Here is a 22,057-nt window from a genome sequence, read left to right on the forward strand (position 1 = left end):
AGATCAGGGGGAGATTTCTTTTTTTTGTGCATATGTGAAACATGATGAATGAGGATTTTTATTTGTTGCCCACGGGCAGGTTTATGATTTCCTCCGGGACGTTTCTGAGGGCTCAGCCCTGTTGGTTAGACCGATCCACTGCTACCTCACTATTGATTAAGTGTGTTGCCTAAATGTCGACGTATACTCTGAGCCACGCAGTGATGCATTGACCTCTCAGGCTGCATATAATGAGCACTCTGTGATCACTGTCACCTAAGAGAGCTGCACAGCCAGAAGCACGCACACTGTTAGACCACATGCTTCTCCAGAGACAAATCACTTTGTTTTACTACCTGCCTGTAAGGATAATATATGGAGTAATCACAGAGCTGCGTAATGAGTCTGGCTGGTTGTTTAAGTTTTAAATGAGATGGGGGGGGGGGGGGGGACTTCTATCTCCTGCAATTTGTTTTAATGTGTTTTATGGCTGTGTGAATGCTAAAAAAAATAGCAATTTGAAAAGAAAATGTTTTAGCCATAAAGTTTTTTTTCATTTGACCGACCATTTTGCTCCCACCCCGTGAGTTACTGTTGCTACAGCTGTGTAGTTTGCAAGGCACAATCAATTAAAATAACAATATTTTTTTATAACAATCGGTCCTTGCTTCCAAACAGAAGTGCACAATGACAGGCTTCTCATTTCTAGCAGTCGAAATGAGTCTTGCTGTAACGAGTGTTGCTGGCAGAATTTATCAGCTGAAGCTAGTTGGGCTGTAAGGATTATGTTAGATCAGGGAGTGTGTTGAACAAGCTAGCTCCTGCTGGAGAAAGGCAGTTGTACTGTATTGCAAAGTAAAGCTAAGACTTTTTTTTTTTTACACATGCACTACAACAACAACAACAACACAAAAGCTAGCCGTGAAATCTTTCTGAGTTGTCTGTTCCATTTGCAACTCACAGCTAGAGACTCTCCCTGTCAGATGGGGAGGGGGGGGGTGTCTCAGGCAGGACATGATGTTAAAAGGGCGATGCAGAAGCGGCGGACAAGGCAACAAAGTCCGATGCTATTTTTGCCGTTATATCACTGCTGCGTTTCACCCGAACATATTCACAGTATCAACGAGTAAGTGTACAGTACATGGAGCAGGAAAGAGTATCGCTGCTTCACTACATGCACTATGATAGCACTGGTTGCATCGCCTCCACCTGCATGCTGGCAGTGGATTTTCTTACATATCTCCTGCTGCATTTACACATTGGCTCACCACAACTTCACGCAAAAATTTTACTAGGATGCTGACCGGAAGAATTCCAGGTAAATCTGGACTTTTTTGTCTGAAAACACCACTAGTTAGTCCTGGTATTTAAATTATGATCGGGACTCATGTAAGATCAAACTGGTTTGGCTGCTTATTTTACACCACCTATTTTGAAATGATGCGTTCATTTGTAGAAATGAAAGTTGGTGTGACGGGACCTTACTCTGTGAGGAGCAACATGCTCATACATTTCAGCTTGGGTTGCTGAAGTGTTCGTTTCTATCAAAAGAAAGGTGGGGCTGCTGAAGTTAACTTTCACTGGGTAGTATCTATTTTAGTCTTGCTTCCACACTGTGGGAAACTATGTGTATGTGAACCAGGCTTTAAAAAAAAAAAATCCTGCAACCATATAAAGCTGTTACATAATGATGTGCTTCTTTGCCTCCGCAGTAACACTGCGTGGCTACAGTAGTAACCTAGTTAGCAGAGCATGCAATGTAAGCAGCTCACGTTACAGAAGATGAACACTGAAAATATAGCTCCTCACTATTTATTTGTTTGTTTGTCGGAAGGCTAAAAAAAGACACGACACTCCCAGAATCCTTACAAGAGCCTCAGCACACCGCTTCAACATGTGTACAAATCCAAACCTTGACAGACCTGCCGTGCCTAGTTACGGTTGCTAAGCTGTGATTGGACAGGCGCTCTTTAGGGGAGGGTTGTAGTGAATGTCAATTACAAGAACACAAGAAGTGGCAGAATAATGTTCTTGATTAATTTGCCTTCTTCAGCTCCAGACAGGTGACGACAGCTCCTACTGCCGCTATCTAATAATCTGTTTGGTGCGTTTTAATGCTCTGTCCCTCTATTCTCTCATTTTTTTTAACATGTCTTTGTTCTTGTCTTCTTGGTCCTCCTGCTTCCCAGGGTGCCCCTCTGCTCGAATGCCGCTGCTGTCACTGTCACACGTGTACTACCCACCGTCCTTCCTTCCTCCCGTTGCACTCTGTTAGCCCTGGAGTCCAGGTCCTTCTCTTTCCTTTCCTCTATTAAACCTGTAATCACCACACATCAGCTTACACAATTATCCCTCCTCTTCTTTCTTTTCTTTCTGTTTCGGTTGTTGTTGATCGGGTGCTGCGATGCACTTTGTCTCCTTGTCATACGGATATTTATATTTCAGGCATAAATGTTCTTCTCATCCCTTTACTTTCCCATCTCTCATCTTCATTGCACATTTTAGAGTTTAGTTTATTTCTGTGGTTAAATACATTCAGGAAGAAGAGGGCTTCTTGATGTGATTTGCTTCCTCTATATTTACGCTTCTCTGAGGACTGTTGGCTTAATTGTGCCAGGGAGGGTTCGTAAACAAGATGGTTGAAGTTGTCTGTTGGATGGTTTTAAGCTCCCGCTCTTATTCTTGGTGTTACTATCTTTTTGAGCTGAAGATGTCATCCATTCGCAGGGAATTAAAAAATATTAAAATGCCTTATCTTGAGAGGTTTTTTTTTAGCCATTTAAAATTCATTTCGAGCTTGCAGTAAATTTATCAGTGTGTGTGTTTTGACTGCTTATATAAATGAAAACAGCCTCCATGTTTGTAGGAGCCACTGTTGTAGAGCAGACATTGCTTTTGAACAACTAATCAGGGCTTTTTTTTTTAATTTTTTTTTACTCCCAGAGGGTTGTGGCTTTGGTTTACTGCTGCGTCTAACACAGAGTATTTTCTGTCAGACATCATCCATGTTGTGGATTGAGCCCTGAGTGTCTGTGATTATAACATGATCACTGGACTGTACCTCTAATCCACATGCACGTGTGTGAGCTGAGGACTTGTCAGTGTGACGCAATGGCCTCGGCTGCTGCCCGTCTCACACCCTCCTCTCGTCCCTCCTCCCTCCCTCCCCTCCGGCAGATTGACCCCCTGGAGATGGACCCAGACATGCAGTCCCTGGGCAGCACCACCTGGCTCTTGGACCACCGGGACTCCAACAGGCGCCCCGTCAGCACCAAGTACGAGACCACCATATTCTGAGGCGGGATCCCCACAGCCGCCCCTCTGCACCCCCTCGTACTTCCCTCTCTCCCCCCTGCATCCGGTTCTTGATTTATCTCACACACACACAGACACTCAAACATAAACATGCGAGCCCCGTGCCTTTTCACTGTGATGGTATAGCATCCCTCAGGGCTGCCCACTCCTGCAACCTCCTTTGCCCTGCCCAGCGACCCACACAAACCTCTCTACCCGTCATGACAAACACTCCTGCGGCCCCCCCCATTCCTCCCCACCACCCCCGGCAGCCTCCCTCGCCTGTTGCTGCTACAGCCCATGCCGGAGCCCTGGACCGGATGATCCTGGACCGATGTCATTTTACAGTGGCCCTGCTCTCTCAACCAAACTGCCTCTTCCTCCTCATCCTCCTCCTCCTGACAACTTGCATCTGCCTCCAAATCCCAGATAGATCCCAGAGGTTGCATCTTTATTATTCTTTTCTCTTTCAGGCCTTTAAAAAACATTGATTCTCCACAGGCAAAACGAGCATGCTCATTTTTATTTTGCTCTCTATGTAGACTTCGGATTGGCTTTAAGTCACAACAAATTTATATTTCAGGAAGGTTGAGGTTGCACTTTCAAGAATACTGAATAGTTGCACAGTTTCATATAATATCAAAGGTATTACAGTTTGTTTAACTGTTAAAAGAAAAGTTTAAAAAAATGTACGCTTAATGATCGTCTTGATCAGAATATATCTATATCACCCTCTCTTCTGAACTGTTAGATTGATTATTTTATTTGTCTTGGGACCATGTAAAAAAAAAGTTCATCCCGACAAATTTGAGAACTATACAAGCTATAAAGCTACGATCTAATCTCCATTACAAGAAGCTATTGCCAGCTGCCAGCTAATTTAGCTTAGCTTAAAGACTGCAAATAAGCGAGGAACAGCTAGCCTGGCTGTGAAAAAAAGCAACAAAACATAAGAACCAGCATTTAAATGACACAAACACTAAATCTTGTAACCCCTGTGTGTACAAAAATGACAAATTGGTGCTTTGAGAAGTGCTACGTGCTGAACTAGTTCCTTTTCTTGAGTGAGATTGCAACCCCCTTATAGCTCCCATAAATCCCTCCTATGTTATTCTTCTTTCAGATTATTGAGTATTTTATTCAAGGAAAATGATCTTTATTTAGAAATCCAAACTGGTTTGACGTAATTACTGGGAGTCTGCAAGAAATAGTCCAGCACGTTTCCCCCCCGTTACACAACATTTTCACTTTTTACAATTTATTTTCTGCAAGGATCAAACCATGCAGAATCAGCATGTGAATCAGTGAGCAGCACGACTGTCGCCTGGTTGATTTTTCTACCGTGACATCGTGCAAATCGAGCTGCTTCCCCGTTGTCAGTCTTTCTTTTAGGCTCAGTTTGCCGGCTCCTGGCGGGAGCTTCAATTATTAGATACAGGCATGTGAGGGATATTAACAGTAGTCCAGTGAATCTTTAACTTTTCTTTTAACAGACACTTCAGATACTAAGTCTTTAAAACAGAAGAATGATTATTATTTTTTTTCAATATCATTTCTTTCTTTTTTTAATTTAATGAATTATTTGATTGTTTGGTTGTTTTGCCTCAAGACAGTTATATATTTATTTTTTTCTTTCTCCATCTTTAGCCTGTCCTGTCTTACCAGGCATCTACCACTGTGAGGCACTATGAGGAGGCTGCTTTGCTAGCATGGGATGCAAGACGGACAATTAATCAATGAAAGATAAAAAAAACAGCAACATGCAGCAAAACAACCTGTTTTTTTTTCTACTCATTTGTACAGTAGTCATATTACAACCCGATGGATCGATCATGAATCCATCACTGATGTCTGAACTCATATGGACCAAGAACTGAACCCGTGTACACACACAGGAGGACAACTTTACCACACTTTACCGAGGACGACAGCCTTACTTTATTTCGGGTTATCTATAATCAACTTAAGCCCCAAATCTTCCTGAATATCACACCCACCACAACCCAACAACTGCACGCCAACCCCTTGCTTCTAGAAAAAAAAAAAAAAAAAGACGACACTGCTGATTTCCTGGTGTTTTTCAATGACTGTGACTTGCTGCGTTGGGACGGTGATCTAATGATGGTACAGTTCTGTCCAGATGAGAGCCTTTGCCCTGGCCTTGTACTGCCCGTTCTGCAGTCTCTCAGCATTCATGGTAGCAATGAGAGACTGCAGATAATCACAGCATCTTCTTGTCAATTAAAAAAAAAAAAAAAAGAAATCACTGTGTTAAAACATGGCACTATCCCTTTTAATATCTTTTCTTCTTTTCTTTTCTTACCGTGGAAACGGTGCGTTTTGTGATGCTTCTTGATAGACCAGGTCTGACTGAGATACTTTGGGGGGCGGGGAAGAGTGAATAAAAGGGGATCGTAAAGTATCCGGATATTGAGGCAAAACAAGAAACAAAAAAAGATGATACAACCCCAAAAGACATAGATAACACAAGCGTATTGAGTGAACCACATTTCACAAGTTTGTAATCCAAACAAAAAACATCCTCTAGTCTGCACGATTTCATTTGACTCGACGACTGTATTAATGAGCCTCAAGCACAATTTGGCGCATGTTTCCCAACATAGCATCTTATTATCATGATTACATGGGTAGGTATCCATGCTGTTTCACACCAATTTAAAAATTCGGTTCAGTTCATGCAAAAGTATGTCACTTGAGGACAAACGGCAGTGAAAAGGTTTTAACCACATTAAGCCACCACATTAAAAAGGAGCCAAATCCAAGTGCTGCTCTGGTGTCTTGTTAATGAGAATAGATTTGTTATGCCGAGAACACCTTTTTTTCTCCCCCCCCCCCTTTAAAAAATATAATTCCTCACTGCACTGTGACTCAAAAATGCTCGTTGTGGAGTCGACACGAATCTGTGGGTTCTCCCCCGTGTGCACTACCTGCTGTGCGTGCTGTATGCCTTGTTCCTTGTCTGTCCTCATGGGAGTTTGGACTGTTAACATCACTGTCCGCTGTCCTTGTTTTTTCATGTGTGCTGCAGGAGAAGGGAGGCATTGAGCTCCTGTGTGGCTGCAGACTGACTGTTAAAAAGATGTAGCTGGTCTGTGTGTGGTACCGTGGCTGTGTCTTTGCCACCTTGTTCTGACTGTTAACTGTTAGCTTCCACTGATGATGCATGATGGCAGTGTTTCTTTGTGTTTTGTACCCTTTGATGCACTCGGCCTGAGCAGTCTTTGTATGTACCGTAGCAGTGTCTCGTCTCTCTTCACTCATCTGCCATTTGCTTTTTATGTTCCCTCACCAAAAAAATACAGCGTTTCATCCTCATCCCTTCCATGTCTCCATTTGCCTTTCATTCCTCCAACATTTTGTCACGTATGTTCTTCCATTTTGTGTGTCACCAAGACAACCTGCTCTAGTATGGATGCATAATGTAAAAGCATTACACTTTAATGAGCAGCAGCTATTTAAAGCAAGTTTTGGTGGCATGATATGGCTGTGCATGTACCGGTCTTTTTTAACATTGGTGTTTTCCTTGTGTAGCTCACCCCAGCGTTCAAGTTTCCGGATACCAAGCTGTGAGTTGAAGGGGAGCAGCCGATGCGAGTGTGTTTAGCGTGTGTTCAGTTAGCGGGCAGAGCAGTGGAAAAGAGAATAAAAGGGAGAGGAAAATGAGAGGTAAGCCTTATGCAACATGCAGGGCCAAAACCAGCGCTACTATGACATTTTAGATCTCACTCTGTATATCCCCTTTGCTCCTCCACTGCCCCCTGATACGACTCCCAACACACAGACAAACGGTAAACCTGTTGTCCCACATCACTGGCTAAGCAGGACCTGTGTATCACTCCTGTCTTTAGAGAGGTCAGTGGGAAAGGCTCAGTCTATTTCCTGGCCTCTTAAGTTCTTAAGAACTTTCTGATCTTGTCATGTAGGTACTGTAATGTTTAGAGCACTGTAGACCATTTATGATATAGACCATTACTGAGCATTTCTATTGATTCAGGTCTATTGGAGATAGAAACTGGGAATTATTAAGGGAAATGAAATGTTGAGGGGAAAAAAAAAAAAGAAACTGTACCAGCATACAATGCTCTGCCCATGTTTGTGGACAGAGTGTGGTTTGTCAAAGAAAATGTGATACTGTTTCAAATTTCAAAGCAATATTATATTAATGAAATTAAATAATACAATGACAAAAGAATCCCCTCTCCAGTCTGTTGTCAACTTTGAGTTTTTTTTTTTTTTATCATCGAGTAAACAAACACAGAGAGAAACTTTACACCAGCTGTTCAGATTTTCAAGTGACAAATTCAACACCAGGCTAATTACTGTACAATTACACGTTCAGTGTTTCCCCTGCTATGGAGATTAGTGGGTGGTTCAACTTCTAATCTCAACAAACGCCCTGGTTTGTGATTATCGTGTTCTATTAAATTCAAGTCACAGGGCTAAGCATCCCATTTTCTTAAGTGCCTGCTGATCACAATCCTATAAAAGTCCTCTGTCATTTTGATGCTAAATACTTGGTGTGCTGCATGATTAAAAAAAGATTTACAGCTCATTTTCCGAGATCTGACTCCTCCGAACAAATCCCAACATGAAGCAGGAACCCACATAATCCGTGCTTGAATTGCAAAACATTTTAACGTGTTTCATTTGTTTATAATAATGTTGCTTTCAATTATTCTACACTGCACAATAACACTAGATATGAATTGAATGCTGCAGTAGACTGAATATGTTCTTATTCGTACTTTGTTGGAGGAGTCATTGACGATTCAGAAAATCTTTAAATCAGAGGGGAGTCTTGCTGCAAGACCTGATCGGTTTCAAAAGATTGCAAGGCATTAATCTGAGACAATCTCTGAGACAATGCTTAACCCTGTGACTCCTGCAGGTTTCCTCATCCCTCTGCTGTGAGATGTAGCAAAGTCAAAGAACAGCGATGGCTCAAAGGTTTTAGCACATTTTAGTTTGCGCACCACGATTGGAATTACACAACACTTTATCATGACTAGTATCTCAGTTATCCACTCGTATGTATTCATGTCATTAAAGCAACACTATATCACTTTTCCACCTTAAATCAAAAGTTTCAAAGTCGATCTAATAGAACAATAACTTTCGACTTTTAGAATGGCGTCTGATGTGTCCACTGAGCGTCCTAGTCACCTGCTCTCAGCACGATGTAACCCACTGATAATGGGAAAGCAACAATCCAAAGCCAGAGTGTACATCCTGCAGATTTTATACATAACAGATAGCGTCATAACGTTAGGCTGTATCGTTATCGGTGTCATCGTTGCCTCGAGTTTAGCAGCTGAACCGGGTGCAGAAAGTCATCTAATCCAAGTTGTGTCTCATGCAAAAAAAAAAAAAAAGTTGTCTGTCGATCTTAAAGTTAGCTTTATAAGTTTGGAACCGTACAAACCTATCTCAACTCGCATTATAAGTTAGCCTCCCCAATGTAGCCGTCTAGCCACAGCCTGTAGACATCGAGGTAACAGCTGAATACACCTGTAAACAGTTTGCAAACAACAGAGTGACAATGCTAGAAAAGTCAGATTTGCACAACATCTGGTTATTTTACTGTATCTAGTCAGTCAACATGCTTCTTTGGCTTCTCACGCCACCCAACAAACACATGTTGTCTATGAAGAGGTGGAGTAACAGCTTTCTTTACGTGTTTCACAATGGTGCAGTTGCACTCTGAGACCTTTGGAGGGCGCCAAAACTAAGCACACCAAACTCAATCCCTACATAATGTTGCTTTAAGATACAGAAATACGATAGATCACTGATGAAAAAAGAAAGTTGTATAATTTATCATAGTGAACATTTTTTCTGCCCAAGTTGTCCCAAGTTACATCATCTGTCTTTTTCTCTGCAATGTTTACCGTTCTTATCAATTTGTTGGATTTGATTAAAATGGATATAAACCTCATGTCCTCTTTGTTGGATAATACAACATAAAAAAAAAAGTCTGTGAAATGATTGTAAGATTGAACAGAAATGCAAAGGAAGGAACTGGAGGAACAAAACATCCAATCTCTCCTTTCAAAGTTTTAGCTTTCACAGGCTTTTATAATAATCACACTCATAGGAAGTAGACCATATTTATAAAACCCTCCTGTTGGTCGCACATCAAAGACTGAATTGTCCTCCCGTTAGGTTTAATGTGTGTTATTGTGTTCAACTTTCCAGCCACTTTGTGAAACTTACAAGCTGAAAATGATGAGTTTTGACAAAGATTTGGATTGTGCAGTAAACCAGGCCTTCCATACGTCTCCTTATCTATCACGAGTTTTTCAATGCCAGTCCATTTTGTTTTTTACCTCACTGTTACATCCTGGGCTTAGCGTTGCTGGAGAGAAAGCTTTTAGTTTGCTTCCCTTTATGATTAACTCGGCCTGTTGTAAGTGTAACCATGGTTACTCACAGGATATTAATACTTTTATTCTATTAGTTTTGTCTTTAATTTTTTGGCTCCTCCCCCACTAACTCCTACAACCTCAGGGGAAACACTGAGTATATATTGGGTTTATAAGCAAAGGTGTTTAAAGAAAGACAAGAGAAGAAAGTGCACGCTGTCTTTGGTAAATTCTACAAAATAATCTGTGAACGTCAAGCTAAGAAAAGAAACCAGCATCATTTCAAAATGAGAAGTACTATTTACAAGCTGTTAGCATCATCTTTGGTACTTTTGTGTTTTCCCGAGTGTGTTTTTATCTCGAGATGAATTCAATCGTTTGAACTATAACAAATGTGTTTAACAGGAAAATCAAAAAGGTTTTAAGAATTTACATCAGGTACTTGTAACAACTCTTAATGCCATGTCTCATTAACACGTTACAAAGAACTATTTGTTATTTTCTGTCCAGGTATAAACTAGCTTTCACACAGCGTTTTAGGTTTTCATGTTTTTCTGCTGCTTATGATTCAGCATCTGCCTCATGAACTGATAAACGTTTTTTTTGTTGAAAAACTGAAAAAATATAATATGCATATATTCTGTGACTATAAATGTCTTTCTCTCAAACACTCCCACACACTGTATTTACACACCATGGCTAATGCTAGCCATCAAATTGCAGCTTATGTTTAGTTCACCGGGACGCTGTCTGGGTCAGCCCTCAGCTCAGCGTGAGTCCTCCGCGGTCTCGGCCTCTCCTGGTGGGAACAGCAGCCTCCTGAGGATGGGTGCAAAGAAAGGACCAAAGACCGTTCTGTTGAAGTGGACGATTCGCCCAAAGGCCGTCCCCAGCTCGGCTAGCTCAGCGCCCACTAGCCTGAGGGAAGCAGGCAGCTCTGGACTCCTCTTAGCAGGGCCGCCCTGCAGCATGGCCTGGAGGAAGCCCTGTACCCTTTCTCCTGTTTGATCAAGAGGAGGAGAAAGAGAGAGAGAGGTGAGAGGGAGGAAGAAGAGGAGAGAGAGGGAGGAAAAAGAGACAGAGAGAGAGGGAGGAAGAAGAGAGAGAGAGGGGTGAGAGGGAGGAAGAAGAGAGAGAGAGGTGAGAGGGAGGAAGAAGAGGAGAGAGGGAGGAAAAAGAGAGAGAGGGGTGAGAGGGAGGAAGAAGAGGAGAGAGAGGAAGGAAAAAGAGAGAGAGAGAGGGAGGAAGAAGAGAGAGAGAGAGGGGTGAGAGGGAGGAAGAAGAGAGAGAGGGAGGAAGAAGAGAGAGAGAGGAAGGAAGAAAAGGAGAGAGAGAGAAAGATGAGAGGGAGGAAGAAGAGAGGGAGAAGAGAGAGAGGCGTGAGAGGGAGGAAGAAGAGAGAGGGATGAGAGGGAGGAAAAAGAGAGAGAGAGAGGGATGAAGAAGAGAGGGATGAGAGGGAGGAAGAAGAGAGAGAGAGGGATGAAGATGAGAGGGAGGAAGAAGAGAGAGAGGGAGGAAGAAGAGAGAGAGAGGGATGAGAGGGAGGAAAAAGAGAGAGAGAGGTATGAGAGGGAGGAAGAAGAGCGAGAGAGGGAGGAAGAAGAGCGAGAGAGAGGGATGAGGGGGAGGAAGAAGAGAGAGAGAGAGGGATGAGAGGGAGGAAAAAGAGAGAGGGAGGAAAAAGAGAGAGAGAGGGGTGAGAGGGAGGAAGAAGAGAGAGAGGGAGGAAGAAAAGGAGAGAGAGAGAAAGATGAGAGGGAGGAAGAAGAGAGAGGGATGAGAGGGAGGAAAAAGAGAGAGAGAGAGGGATGAAGAAGACAGAGAGAGAGGTATGAGAGGGAGGAAGAAGAGAGAGAGAGGGAGGAAGAAGACAGAGAGAGAGGGATGAGAGGGAGGAAGAGAGAGAGAGGTATGAGAGGGAAGAAGAAGAGCGAGAGAGGGAGGAAGAAGACAGAGAGAGAGGGATGAGAGGGAGGAAGAGAGAGAGAGAGGTATGAGAGCGAGGAAGAAGAGCAAGAGAGGGAGGAAGAAGACAGAGAGAGAGGTATGAGAGGGAGGAAGAGAGAGAGGTATGAGAGGGAGGAAGAGAGAGAGGTATGAGAGGGAGGAAGAAGAGCGAGAGAGGGAGGAAGAAGACAGAGAGAGAGAGAGGTATGAGAGGGAGGAAGAAGAGCGAGAGAGGGAGGAAGAAGACAGAGTGAGAGGGAGGAAGAAGACAGAGAGAGGGATGAGAGGGAGGAAGAGAGAGAGAGAAGTCAGCTCTCTGCAGCAGCACACATTTTCATTTCAACATGTAGACAAAGATAACTTAAACTAAATGACATGATACATGTTTCAACTGTTTGGTGAAGTTTGTGCATCTCTTACATTTTAAAATATACAACCAGGCTGTGAAGGCTTTTATGGTAAATGGACTTGAGCTTGTATAGAGCTTTTCTTATCTTCGGACTACTCAAAGCGCTTTCACACTACAGGTCACACCTACACATTCACACACTGATGGTAGAGGCTGCTGAGTAAAGTGTCCATCAGTTTTAACTAATCCCATTCATACACATTCATACACCGCCAGCGACGCAGCAGGAGCAACTTGGGGTTAGGTGTCTTGCCCAACAACACATCGGACATGTGGCTGTAGGAGCTAGGGAATCGAACCCCTGACCGACCGGTTGAGAGATCACCGACTCTACCGCAGCCGCCAATAAAAATCCTAAAAAGTCAGAGTTCTCAAAAAAAACAAAAAACAGTCACCAACCTGGGCTCATCTATCTACACTTACATACTCATCAATAAGAACTCTGAAAGTGATGTGTTTCAATTAATCAGTTAACAGAATACTATTCTGTGACTATTTTGATATCGACTAAATCATTGGATTTAGTTCTCTGGTTCCAGCTCATTAAATATAAAAAAAATGTGGTTTGTTTTTCTCCATATCACAATCAGAATCTGGTATATTACCAAGTAGGTTTACACACATAAGGAACTGACCTTTGTGTTTTTGTGAAAGTACAATGAACATAGAAGAAGAGTAAAAAAAAAAAGAAGACAACTAGCAAGTACAGTCAGAGGAGTTAAATATAATAAGATAAATGATTAGTGTAGAATAGAAATAGATAAAACATGACGATGGTGATTGGAGGTTAACTTGGACTGTCGACTGGAGAAAACAACCAATACAAGGACGTCACTTTTGCCTGAAGGGAATAGCCACACAACATTCAGACATGAACATCATTCAGGTAAATGATGGGAAGATTAATCTCAGGGGGAAAAAAGAAACACTGATTGAGAGCTGATATCTTCTGACAGGTAAAAATATTCTTCACTCTCTTTATCTGAAATAGTTTTAAATAGTTCTGGGAGTTTTCTTTTTCTTCAGTCTGATGTACATCATTTTCTTAACCACATCTTAAATAAAGCAGAACCATAAAATAATAATCAGGTACAAATTAAATCTGTGTCGCTCTCTCGGGCTGACCTATGAGTGTGCGGACAGGGTTGCTGTGCTTCCACAGCTCAGATATTTGTCCTCTCAGCAGATCCAGGCTCTCCTTTGGCAGCGCTGCTCCTCCCTGGCCGCTCACAGCTTCGGTCACCTGCTGCAGTACGACATCCCCGATCCCCAGCAGTGCAGCCTTCAGCTCAGCCTCCCTGCAGCAGCACAAAACCAGCGTCAGACAAATCACCAGCAGGCTTCATTAGATGTGTATCAGGTCACAGGGCTATGAGAGTATCCATTTATATGTACTGTTGAGCAAAGGGACTCAGGGGGGGAAGTCAATAAATGAGGCTCTTTAATAGCATCACAGTCTCAAAAGAGGCTTGGATTAAATGAAAGGACATTTTAATAAATGTGATTAGGGGAGAAATAGCCTGTGCTACTTTTTATTGCAGCTTGGACCAGAGTGTGAGCAGGCTTTGAATATCACAAGCTGCTGCTGCTGCTCCACATTTATCCTCTAATCATGACGGCCCTTCTCTCGAACAGAAAGAATGAGGTTAGCTGCATCAGTCTTGACAAGCTAGTTGTCTGCTGTCACCTCCATTGGTTTCCTTCTCATACAATACCTGTTCTCCATGACAGCCAGTACAAGCATCACCAAATCCTCCTCTTACCTGGTGTGACTGCCCTCCAGCAGGGCAGCGATGGCGGGCCTGAGTTTACCTACAAACCCCTGCAGGGAGAAAACAGAGCCTCCACAATGAGCGCTGGTCAAGAGCAGCACCGAGGCCTCCAAGACCAACATCTGGAGCTGCTGTCCCAGAGCGTCCAGGCGAGCTCGGTCCATCAGAGCAGTCTGTGTGAGGAGGTAAACAGCTCAATTATATTATATAAACAACCAAAAAAGACTCCTAAAACAGTAATGGACACATAGATGAAACAGTTAGCTTATAGCGATGGGTAAACCTACTTAAGTCGGTAAAGTAATAGACATGTGGTTGAAGTTGTTTAAGGCTAAAATAGACACAAGACACTGAGAAGGGGGTCGCGAAAATTCTTCCAAAACATATAAAAATAGACAAACTTAAAATTGCATATTTTAACCAGTATTGTGACAATATACAAAAAGGTAGTTCAAGAAATGACTCATGTTCTACTTGTAGTATTTCTTACAATACATCACTAAACTAAAGTTACGCTGTTCAGACTGTTCTAATGCCAGTGTAAGTGTGCCCAGCTGTGCTCAGAGGTAAATGTTTTAACCACTCCCTATGGACAGTGTGGGTCCCCAGTCTCTAGCACCTGTTTTTGGGGGTCATGGGCCGAGACGTTTGGAAACCCACTGCTGATCAGACAAAGGAAGCAGTTAAAAGATGATCATTTGGGCTCTGGGTCTTGTTGATGATGAGCATATGAGATAAAAGTAAAAATAGAAATGCATACTCTTCTGACTGGTTTATTAGTTCAATGTGAAAACATTCCTAAACTTTAAGTATCATGAACATAAATTGATATATATCTATAATATCTGATGATTTATGGTGTGAAATAACAGTTTTTGAGATCATTTCCAGTGAACACATTAGGATCATGTTGGCTGATGTTGATGAAGGGGTACTTGATTCAACCTGACAGGGCTGCGTGGCTGCCTCAGATAAAAAAAAGGTTGTGAGCCTCTGATCTACAACGCCACATGAGCTCTAATGTGGTGTCACATGCTTTAACATGCGGCAGGGTGAGGAGGAGTGTGTAGGGAAGTTGAAAATTCCCCCACGATCAATAAAATATCACCGCGATGGAAAAAAGGCAGAGTGCTGTGTGACATAATTTTTGACCTCGGGATATTTCTGGTCGTGTGGGTCCCAGTGAAGCAGGCGCATGTAGGCCCTGGTGAGGACAGCAGTGGGGCTGACAGGACCTCTGCTGTCAGGAGCGGGAGAGTCAGACTGAGCTCTGACGGCCATCGCCTCCTCTGACGCTGCTGCCAGGAGCCAAGCGCTGGTGTAGTCCAGAGAGGCTGGAGAAAAACAATACAATACAGATGACAAAGACATCAACAGGTACACATGAGGCACACGTATTTACACTTAATCAATAGATTTAAAAGGTAGTTATTGCCATATACAGACAAGGTGTTTCTTGTTCAGTTCAAAATAAATGTGTTGTTTTAAGTGTTAAAACTTAAACTAGTTTTATTGTGTTTGCAGCAAGAGAAGCCCGAACGCCAGGCGTACATTTCAGGCCGATTTAAGACCCGCTTTTGAGTCTTATGACTCGAGGCAGGACATTTGATCGCGGCCCCGATCAGCTGCTCCCGACCCCTCGGATGATTTTCTGGCATGTTTGATATTTTTGGTTGCTACCACTGCAACACACACGCACAGCGAGTGCAGAGCCACGAGCCAAATTCCCCCTGACTTTAGGGCTTCTTTCCCTAATTGTGTCTGCACAAAAAGTGACAGACAGCAGACAAAATCACTATGACAACAACAGGCATGCCTGTTCAATGCGTCTTCCCCCTCCTATCGTGACAGAAACAGTGAAAGGAAATGTATGCAGACCTCTAACTGAAAGGGAATATTTGTTGTCATTTAGCTGCTAGTAGACTTGTGTATATGAAAGATGCTGATGTGTGGGAGAGAGAGAGAGAGAGAGAGGGAGAGAGAGAGAGAGAGAGAGAGAGAGTGAGAGCGTTTTGGCAGGTGTGAATGTTTGAGCTAAGCATATGAAACAATGTAAATACACATAAATCAGACTTCAACCTCGGTCTGTGGGAGTTTTCTATTGATAATTGTGAATGCTCCATCACGACTTTACTCGTACAGTGTGAGCTCTCAGGTCGTCGTGCAGTGCGAGCACATGAATCATGAGTTTTGGTCATGCATCGTAAAACAATTCAGTCGTACAGCGATGCCGGGCTGACATAGATCCACAGATATTATTTTACTCAGTTTTCCCTGTGATAACTGAGAAAATAATTCCCGGTAGCTTTCTCCAGACCTTGACGTATTCATCTGGTAACTTCAGGATAACAAGGCTGGTTTTCTTGAGTTCTCGAGAACACGGCATCAACTCATTTATCTCCCAAAAAACAGAATTCTTAGCTCAAGACAACAACATAAATAAGTCAAGATCCTGAGAAAAACCATGTTTACTTGTTACCACAATGTAAGATAAATTGTATGGATGCATGTCCTCTCAGGGCTTCTGTATGCAGCACATTTGCTTCACTCTACAAAGATGAAAAAATGCTTTAAATACATTTGCTGACCATTTCTCCCCGATTTACTTTTAGGGGATAAAATAAACTCTTTAGTAGCAGGGCTAACATCACTGTGTCAGCACTGAGGGTCCTGTCACTCTGCCAGCTGCACTCAGACAGAATAAAGTTCACTGATTGGCTGTCATGCTCTGTACCTAATCTATGAAACGCTGAGAAATGGCAGGCTCCTGCTTTACAGCGTCAAGGGTCAAAATCACTTTAATTGAAAAGTGAAATATGCCACAACCATATATTTTACTGCCAGAAAGTCACCTTCCTCATCCATCACTCCTCCTCGTCCTTACCTGACTGCTGGTCCAGGATCTGCTGGAACTTGGTCCTCTCGTACTGCACGGCCTGCTGCAGGAGGTGAGGCCTCAGGCTCTGGACGGTGAAGTTTACCATGTCTGTCTTCATCAGACCCAGGACGCGGAAGATCTCCCTGAGCAACAGGCAGGAGGATTATGTGTGAGTGTATTGTTGTAAGTTACTGAAAAACGTTTAAACCCAAGAAAGCTTTTTTAAGTCATACCCAATCCTGAAAACAGAAGAAGTGCTCTACATAAAGAAGAGGAAGAGGGACAGAGGGAGAGAAGAAATCAATAAGGAAAATAAAGGTCTTCTTCTCAGTGACTGGAGGTATGGTAATTAGATGTACAGCATCTCAAGTGAAGCTGACAGGCTTCCTTTAATTACTGATGTCTAATATTTACTAGTAACCTCCGAATGCGAGTCAGATTTAGCTCCAGTTTGCGCCTCATTTACAAACTGAAAGATGACTCTGTAGTGTTTTCACAATGCCTAATGGTTGTTTAATGCTTCTTAAAGATTTCTCATCATCTGCATGAGTAGTATGGTGTACTGTATGCTTCAGAGTGAAAAAAAATCATTAGTCCACTCACAAAGTGGTTCCCCTGTCTATTCAATCTGAGGGAGAGCATGTTGGCTCAAAACATCACTCATCAAGAAATCCTTCAAACGGGAGCTTCTCTGTGTGCGGATCTTGTTTGCTTTTCTTTACACTTTCTTTTCAGGTGCCTGTCAGGCTAAAATTCAGAAACCAACATTTTTTTAAAACGTTTTTTAAAAACTCATACTACAAAACATTGAGATCAGAAGGTAGACTAAATGACTCAGGGAAGTGTCCCGACTGTTGACCTGCATGGGTGGCCCAACCGACTCAACTGGCACCGACTTATGAAGGGGTGGCATGAAGTTTGTCATTCACTAGTTTTAAGAATAGCAAGAACTTACTAAGAACTGAGGAGAGGCTTTAATTACAAAGTTGGAGAGAGACCTTTACACCTGTTGCATTCCAGTCAGGATAATACATTAAGAATGGTTCATTATTAAAATATAATATAATAATATAATAATTTATATAATAATATAAAAAAAGAAAAATAACAGCAGAAAGTTGTGTTACCTGCAGCATATTGACCCTGCTGCACTGGCAGCTGATGTAAAATGTCATTACTTTATTACGGCCTATTATTGATCTGAAGGTCAGAAACTCAGCTGTTTTATTTTTTAGAGTAAAGACAGTGTTTTAAATTGGAGACCATAATGCAGTCTAGCATTGTTATAAAAGGAAATGCATTCAGCTACAGGACTGGGAAATAGGTCATACAACCACCATGAGTTGTACATATTTATTTTTATAAACACGAGCGGTATTCTCTTGAAGGTTCATGTGAACCGGCCCCTCACCTCAGGAGCTCCACAGGGTCCTGCAGGTCCCTGAGTGCTCGGATGTGTGGGTCACGTACAGGTGCACATAAAGAGGCCATGGTGTTGATGATGTATGCAGACAGTCTGCGGAGATCCAGAGCTCCATGATCCACCTGCTGGCGGATCAGATCCATGTCCAGAACCTCATCCAGCTGGGACCTCAGTCTGACGTGACCCGGCAGCAGCAGGGACTGAAGCATCTGGAAACACATGAGAGGCTGTCTTTAGTCTGTTTATCCTCCAGGGTTCATGTTGTTAAGAGCATCAGTGCTGTGGATTATAACAAGGTACTCGACATAAAAACAGATTATATATATCAGTTAATCCTACAAATGTAATCCAAAATAAATAAAATGAATCCCTGGTAGAGCTTAACTGATTAATCAGCAGGCTGGTGCTGTGATTCGCTTTTTTATGCTTAAAGGGGGATAGTGTTGTGTTTGTGTACATGCTGTTCAAAGATGTGTTTGAGGCACAGACCCACACAGAGTTCTCATTAACCATATGTTCATACAGAGGCTCCTTAATTATAATACATACAGTATGTATATCTGATTCTTTTTCACTATATGATTCTGTATCAACGCAGGAAACAAATCGTCATCACACTGAGAAGAACAGTCTACACTTATGTGCTTTTTTAAAAAGAAGTTCTTTAGTCGGTGTGAGGTTGCCAGGCAACCAGTGGACACTCCAGGAAGTAACAAAGCCTGCCCGTGATAAAGCATGTGTCTATGTGCATCCTTTTTTGAGTGCACTAGTATTTCTCACATTAATAACTGTAGCATAAGCTGTAGGGCTGGGCAATTAATTGAGATTCATTTTCAGTTTTGGCGTCCCACGATCGTGAAAACAAGAGCATTTACACCACAGGTCACATTCACACACACACAGATGGTAATGGTTTATATGTAAAGTGTCCATTAGTATTAAATAATCCAAGCAGCGGGAGCAACTTGGGGATAAGTGTCTTGCCCAAGGACACATCTGACATGTTGCTGCAGGAGCTGGGTATCAAACCCCCAACCAGTTGAGAGACGACCGACTCTACCACTGAGCCACAGCCGCCCCAGCAATAAAACTCTGGTAAATGTATCATATTTATTTCCAAGTCGCTCTAATCGATAGCTCTAATAGGGTCTGAAATCATGCACATCTATGTGTCATTTGTCTATATTTCACACACTGTTGTGCTGATCTGTAACTATATGAGCATGAATGGCATCAGAGAACTCAGTAGACCCTTTTCCTTTGTCTCTAATGCCTCTGATTTAATACCATAAAACACTCACTGTCTTGACTTCTTGGAGCAGAACGACGGCGTGGCTGTAGTTTGGAGGATCAGTGTTCAGCTGCTCTTGAAGACTGTCCCAAAACGCCCGGTGAACAATCTCTGTCACTCTGCCCTCCAGGCTACACAAGAGAAAAAAAAAACAGATCAGAAGAACAGCTCAAAGACATTAAACCATCCATTTATTTTGGGAAATAAGATCAACGCAGGTCACTCAGGCTGTGATGGAGAGTGTTTTTCTTGCCTGTCTGTAGGAGGGCTTTTGGGTTTGAAGCAGAAGTCTCTGTTCACCACTATCTCGTGTGCGAGGCTCAGGTTGGAGACACAATTTTCCAGCTCCATCAGACTGGATAATGAGGCGGTGGGTGGGCTCCCTGACACCACCGACAGGACACACACACCCACAGATAATTAAAACTGCCACCGTGGTAATAATTCAATTACTGATGGTCCCTGAACGTGCCTGAAAACAATAACCAGCGTCATAAAGCGTCTTACCCGTAGGAGAGTCAAGTTTTTCCAGACAGGGAAGGTCAGCGGGGGAATCGCCGGCCGCCTCGTCTCTTTGATTCGGCATTTCTGCAACAACATAGACATTTAAATGACTCGGTGAACAATCAACCCAACAGAGCTTGAAGAAATCAGTCGAAATGGATGTAACATTGGGTACAAAGAAAAATACAATTAAGTCTCATTATCGTTAGAATAAATAGTGACACATCTAACAGAACATAGGCTTTATACCTGCAAAACAGAAAATATGACAGAATTTCAACTATTCAAATGTGTAAATCAAAGCTCTTCTTTGTCATCAGTGAACTTTATATTTTGGTTTTGGATTATCAAACAAATCTGACTACATCTCAAAGGGCAGCAAGGCAATAACACATGAATCATTAAACCCATAAGCAGCCTCACAACAATGAAAACAAGTCATTTAAAACCCTAAAAATAATTGTATTAGGGAGGGAGTGATGGTTCATTTACAGTATGTGGTCATATATTTGTACATTGTAGTTGACGATTAATAAAAACAATGTTCAAAAAAATATAATTTTATTGGCAGAAACTAAAACTATGTCATTTAAAAGCATCACGATGTGATTTTAGTTTAAATAAGCCGTGATGAAGAACTGTAATATTTATTACATTAATGTGACATCTATTAATCTATTAATGACATATGATGATATAATGGATGTTCTTTTTTGGAAAAGGTCTTCCATTAATGTTGATTTCTTCTGGTTAGATGATTATGAAAAACTCGAGTTTTGAATTAGAAGAGGAACCTTTATTGTAGCAGATTTTATCTGCAAAGCATGCTGGGAGAAAATACCAAATACACTGTTTAAGACTGAACTGTAAAAGGAACATTTCACTTTGTAATGTTGTGAAATGTTAAACCACTGCAACTGAATATTTGGTGTCTTATAAACCTGTGAGGGTTTTGGCACTTTGTGTGCATGACACATAAATAAATGCAATCAATCAATAAATACTACAGACAATGAGTAAAGCTTACAGCAGATAAGCCCATTTCAGTGTAGTGATTATGGATTATTTACCTTTCTTAGTTTAAAGGCGTGGTCATTTAGCCTACTTCAAAACCTTTTTATCATAAACAAACTGAGAATTACCGAGAAAGAGTAATAAAGTTTTTTTTCCTAACTAATGAAACTGAGTTTATTGACTTTGATTCGTACTGTAACTTAGCCTCAATGTGAAAGTAAAACGTTTAAATTGTGTAAAAAAAAATATCTTAGTGTTTTGAGTAGTTTCTTTCCTCACCTGTTAAAAACATCTGTAATTAAAAATCTACCATTATGTCAGGAAATTATTGAAAATCCGGTCAAACTTACCTGTTGTTGGTTTTTCGTTGACTTTGAAAGAAATTCAACTAAAGAAAAATGTGAAATTGTCAAATGTTACGTTGTTGTTACGTTCAGGTAACAATGTATCAGCCGTTTAAAATCCACGTACAGCAACATCATCAAGTTTGAACCTGGACTAAACCATTCTCATTCAGATATGGGGGTAGTTTAAACAAACAAATGGACGCTTTAATCGTTGTAACACATGATCAATTCAACTTAAAACAGCGTAGCTCGATTGATAGGAGAATATATATGTTTAGAGTGATTTACTTTTATTCGTTTGTGCACAGAAATCAGTAAAAGACGACGCTTTACTTGGTACGGTCCGTTCTCAAATGAAAACAGTGGGCGGGTCGGTCGTGTCTGCTCTCGCCCCTCTGACGGTACAAACAGCTGACACAATAAAGCGTTTGAAAGTAAACTCATCGTACCTGTTCATTGTTTGAATCTGAATTTGAAACTCACTGGAAACAACGCAGAAAGCAGCAGCTGTGTTCGCACGAGCGGCTCATTGTTACAGGTAAAAAGCTGGAATTAGTCACGTTTCCTATAAAACACCCGGAACTTCGAGTCTGTGCACTGAAACGGGACCCTCTGGTTTAATGTTAACCAGTGATGTAAACAGACAAAGTCCGTGAATGAATATGAACAATAACGCTGTTTTTTTAAACCAGAACACTCCTTCACAGTCGGTGTTTGAAGTCTTTCTTATCCTCTGAAGTGAATGCTTCCCTTTTAACACTTTTATGAACTGTCTTTAGGATATATAAAGAAAAACGAATAGGACCCTCCACA

At 41.8% G+C, this 22,057-nt stretch overlaps 3 protein-coding genes across 11 annotated transcripts in view; 1 reads left to right on the forward strand and 2 right to left on the reverse strand.

The window, feature by feature from the left end:
* anks1ab (ankyrin repeat and sterile alpha motif domain containing 1Ab) overlaps positions 1-7,486 on the forward strand; it is a 43,695-nt gene extending 36,209 nt beyond the window's left edge. For 2 of the 9 annotated variants that reach the window (XM_061041093.1, XM_061041100.1), the window contains 2 exons: positions 2,152-2,267; positions 3,157-7,486. In XM_061041093.1, the coding sequence (XP_060897076.1) occupies positions 2,152-2,267; positions 3,157-3,382 (342 nt within the window). In that variant the 3' untranslated portion in view covers positions 3,383-7,486. The remainder of the gene's footprint in view (positions 1-2,151; positions 2,268-3,156) is intronic. The other 7 variants (XR_009673744.1, XM_061041094.1, XM_061041095.1 and 4 more) reach the window with 7 other exon arrangements.
* The window catches only part of LOC132976879 (SAM pointed domain-containing Ets transcription factor), a 217,033-nt gene that overhangs the window by 99,749 nt on the left and 95,227 nt on the right, over positions 1-22,057 (reverse strand). The window lies entirely within an intron of this gene.
* Positions 10,179-21,399, reverse strand: LOC132976874 (T-complex protein 11 homolog). The gene is made up of 10 exons (XM_061041101.1): positions 21,248-21,399; positions 19,887-19,967; positions 19,633-19,762; positions 19,390-19,510; positions 18,077-18,297; positions 16,672-16,808; positions 14,940-15,121; positions 13,779-13,960; positions 13,141-13,313; positions 10,179-10,656 (listed from the first exon to the last, which is right to left on the reverse strand). The coding sequence occupies exons 2-10, from the start codon at positions 19,963-19,965 to the stop codon at positions 10,424-10,426; spliced, it is 1,458 nt and encodes a 485-aa protein (XP_060897084.1). The 5' UTR covers positions 19,966-19,967; positions 21,248-21,399; the 3' UTR covers positions 10,179-10,423.

Source organism: Labrus mixtus, chromosome 7 (assembly GCF_963584025.1).
Source record: "Labrus mixtus chromosome 7, fLabMix1.1, whole genome shotgun sequence".
Lineage (NCBI taxonomy): Eukaryota > Metazoa > Chordata > Actinopteri > Labriformes > Labridae > Labrus > Labrus mixtus.

Coding starts and splice junctions, on each gene's coding strand:
- LOC132976874 (XM_061041101.1), bottom strand. CDS start 19,965: ATGCCGAATCAAAGAGACGAGGCGGCCGGCGATTCCCCCGCTGACCTT. Junction 19,763..19,886: donor AAAACTTGACTCTCCTACGG/GTAAGACGCTTT, acceptor CGGTGGTGTCAG/GGAGCCCACCCACCGCCTCA. Junction 13,314..13,778: donor CTGGAGGGCAGTCACACCAG/GTAAGAGGAGGA, acceptor GTGCTGCTGCAG/GGAGGCTGAGCTGAAGGCTG.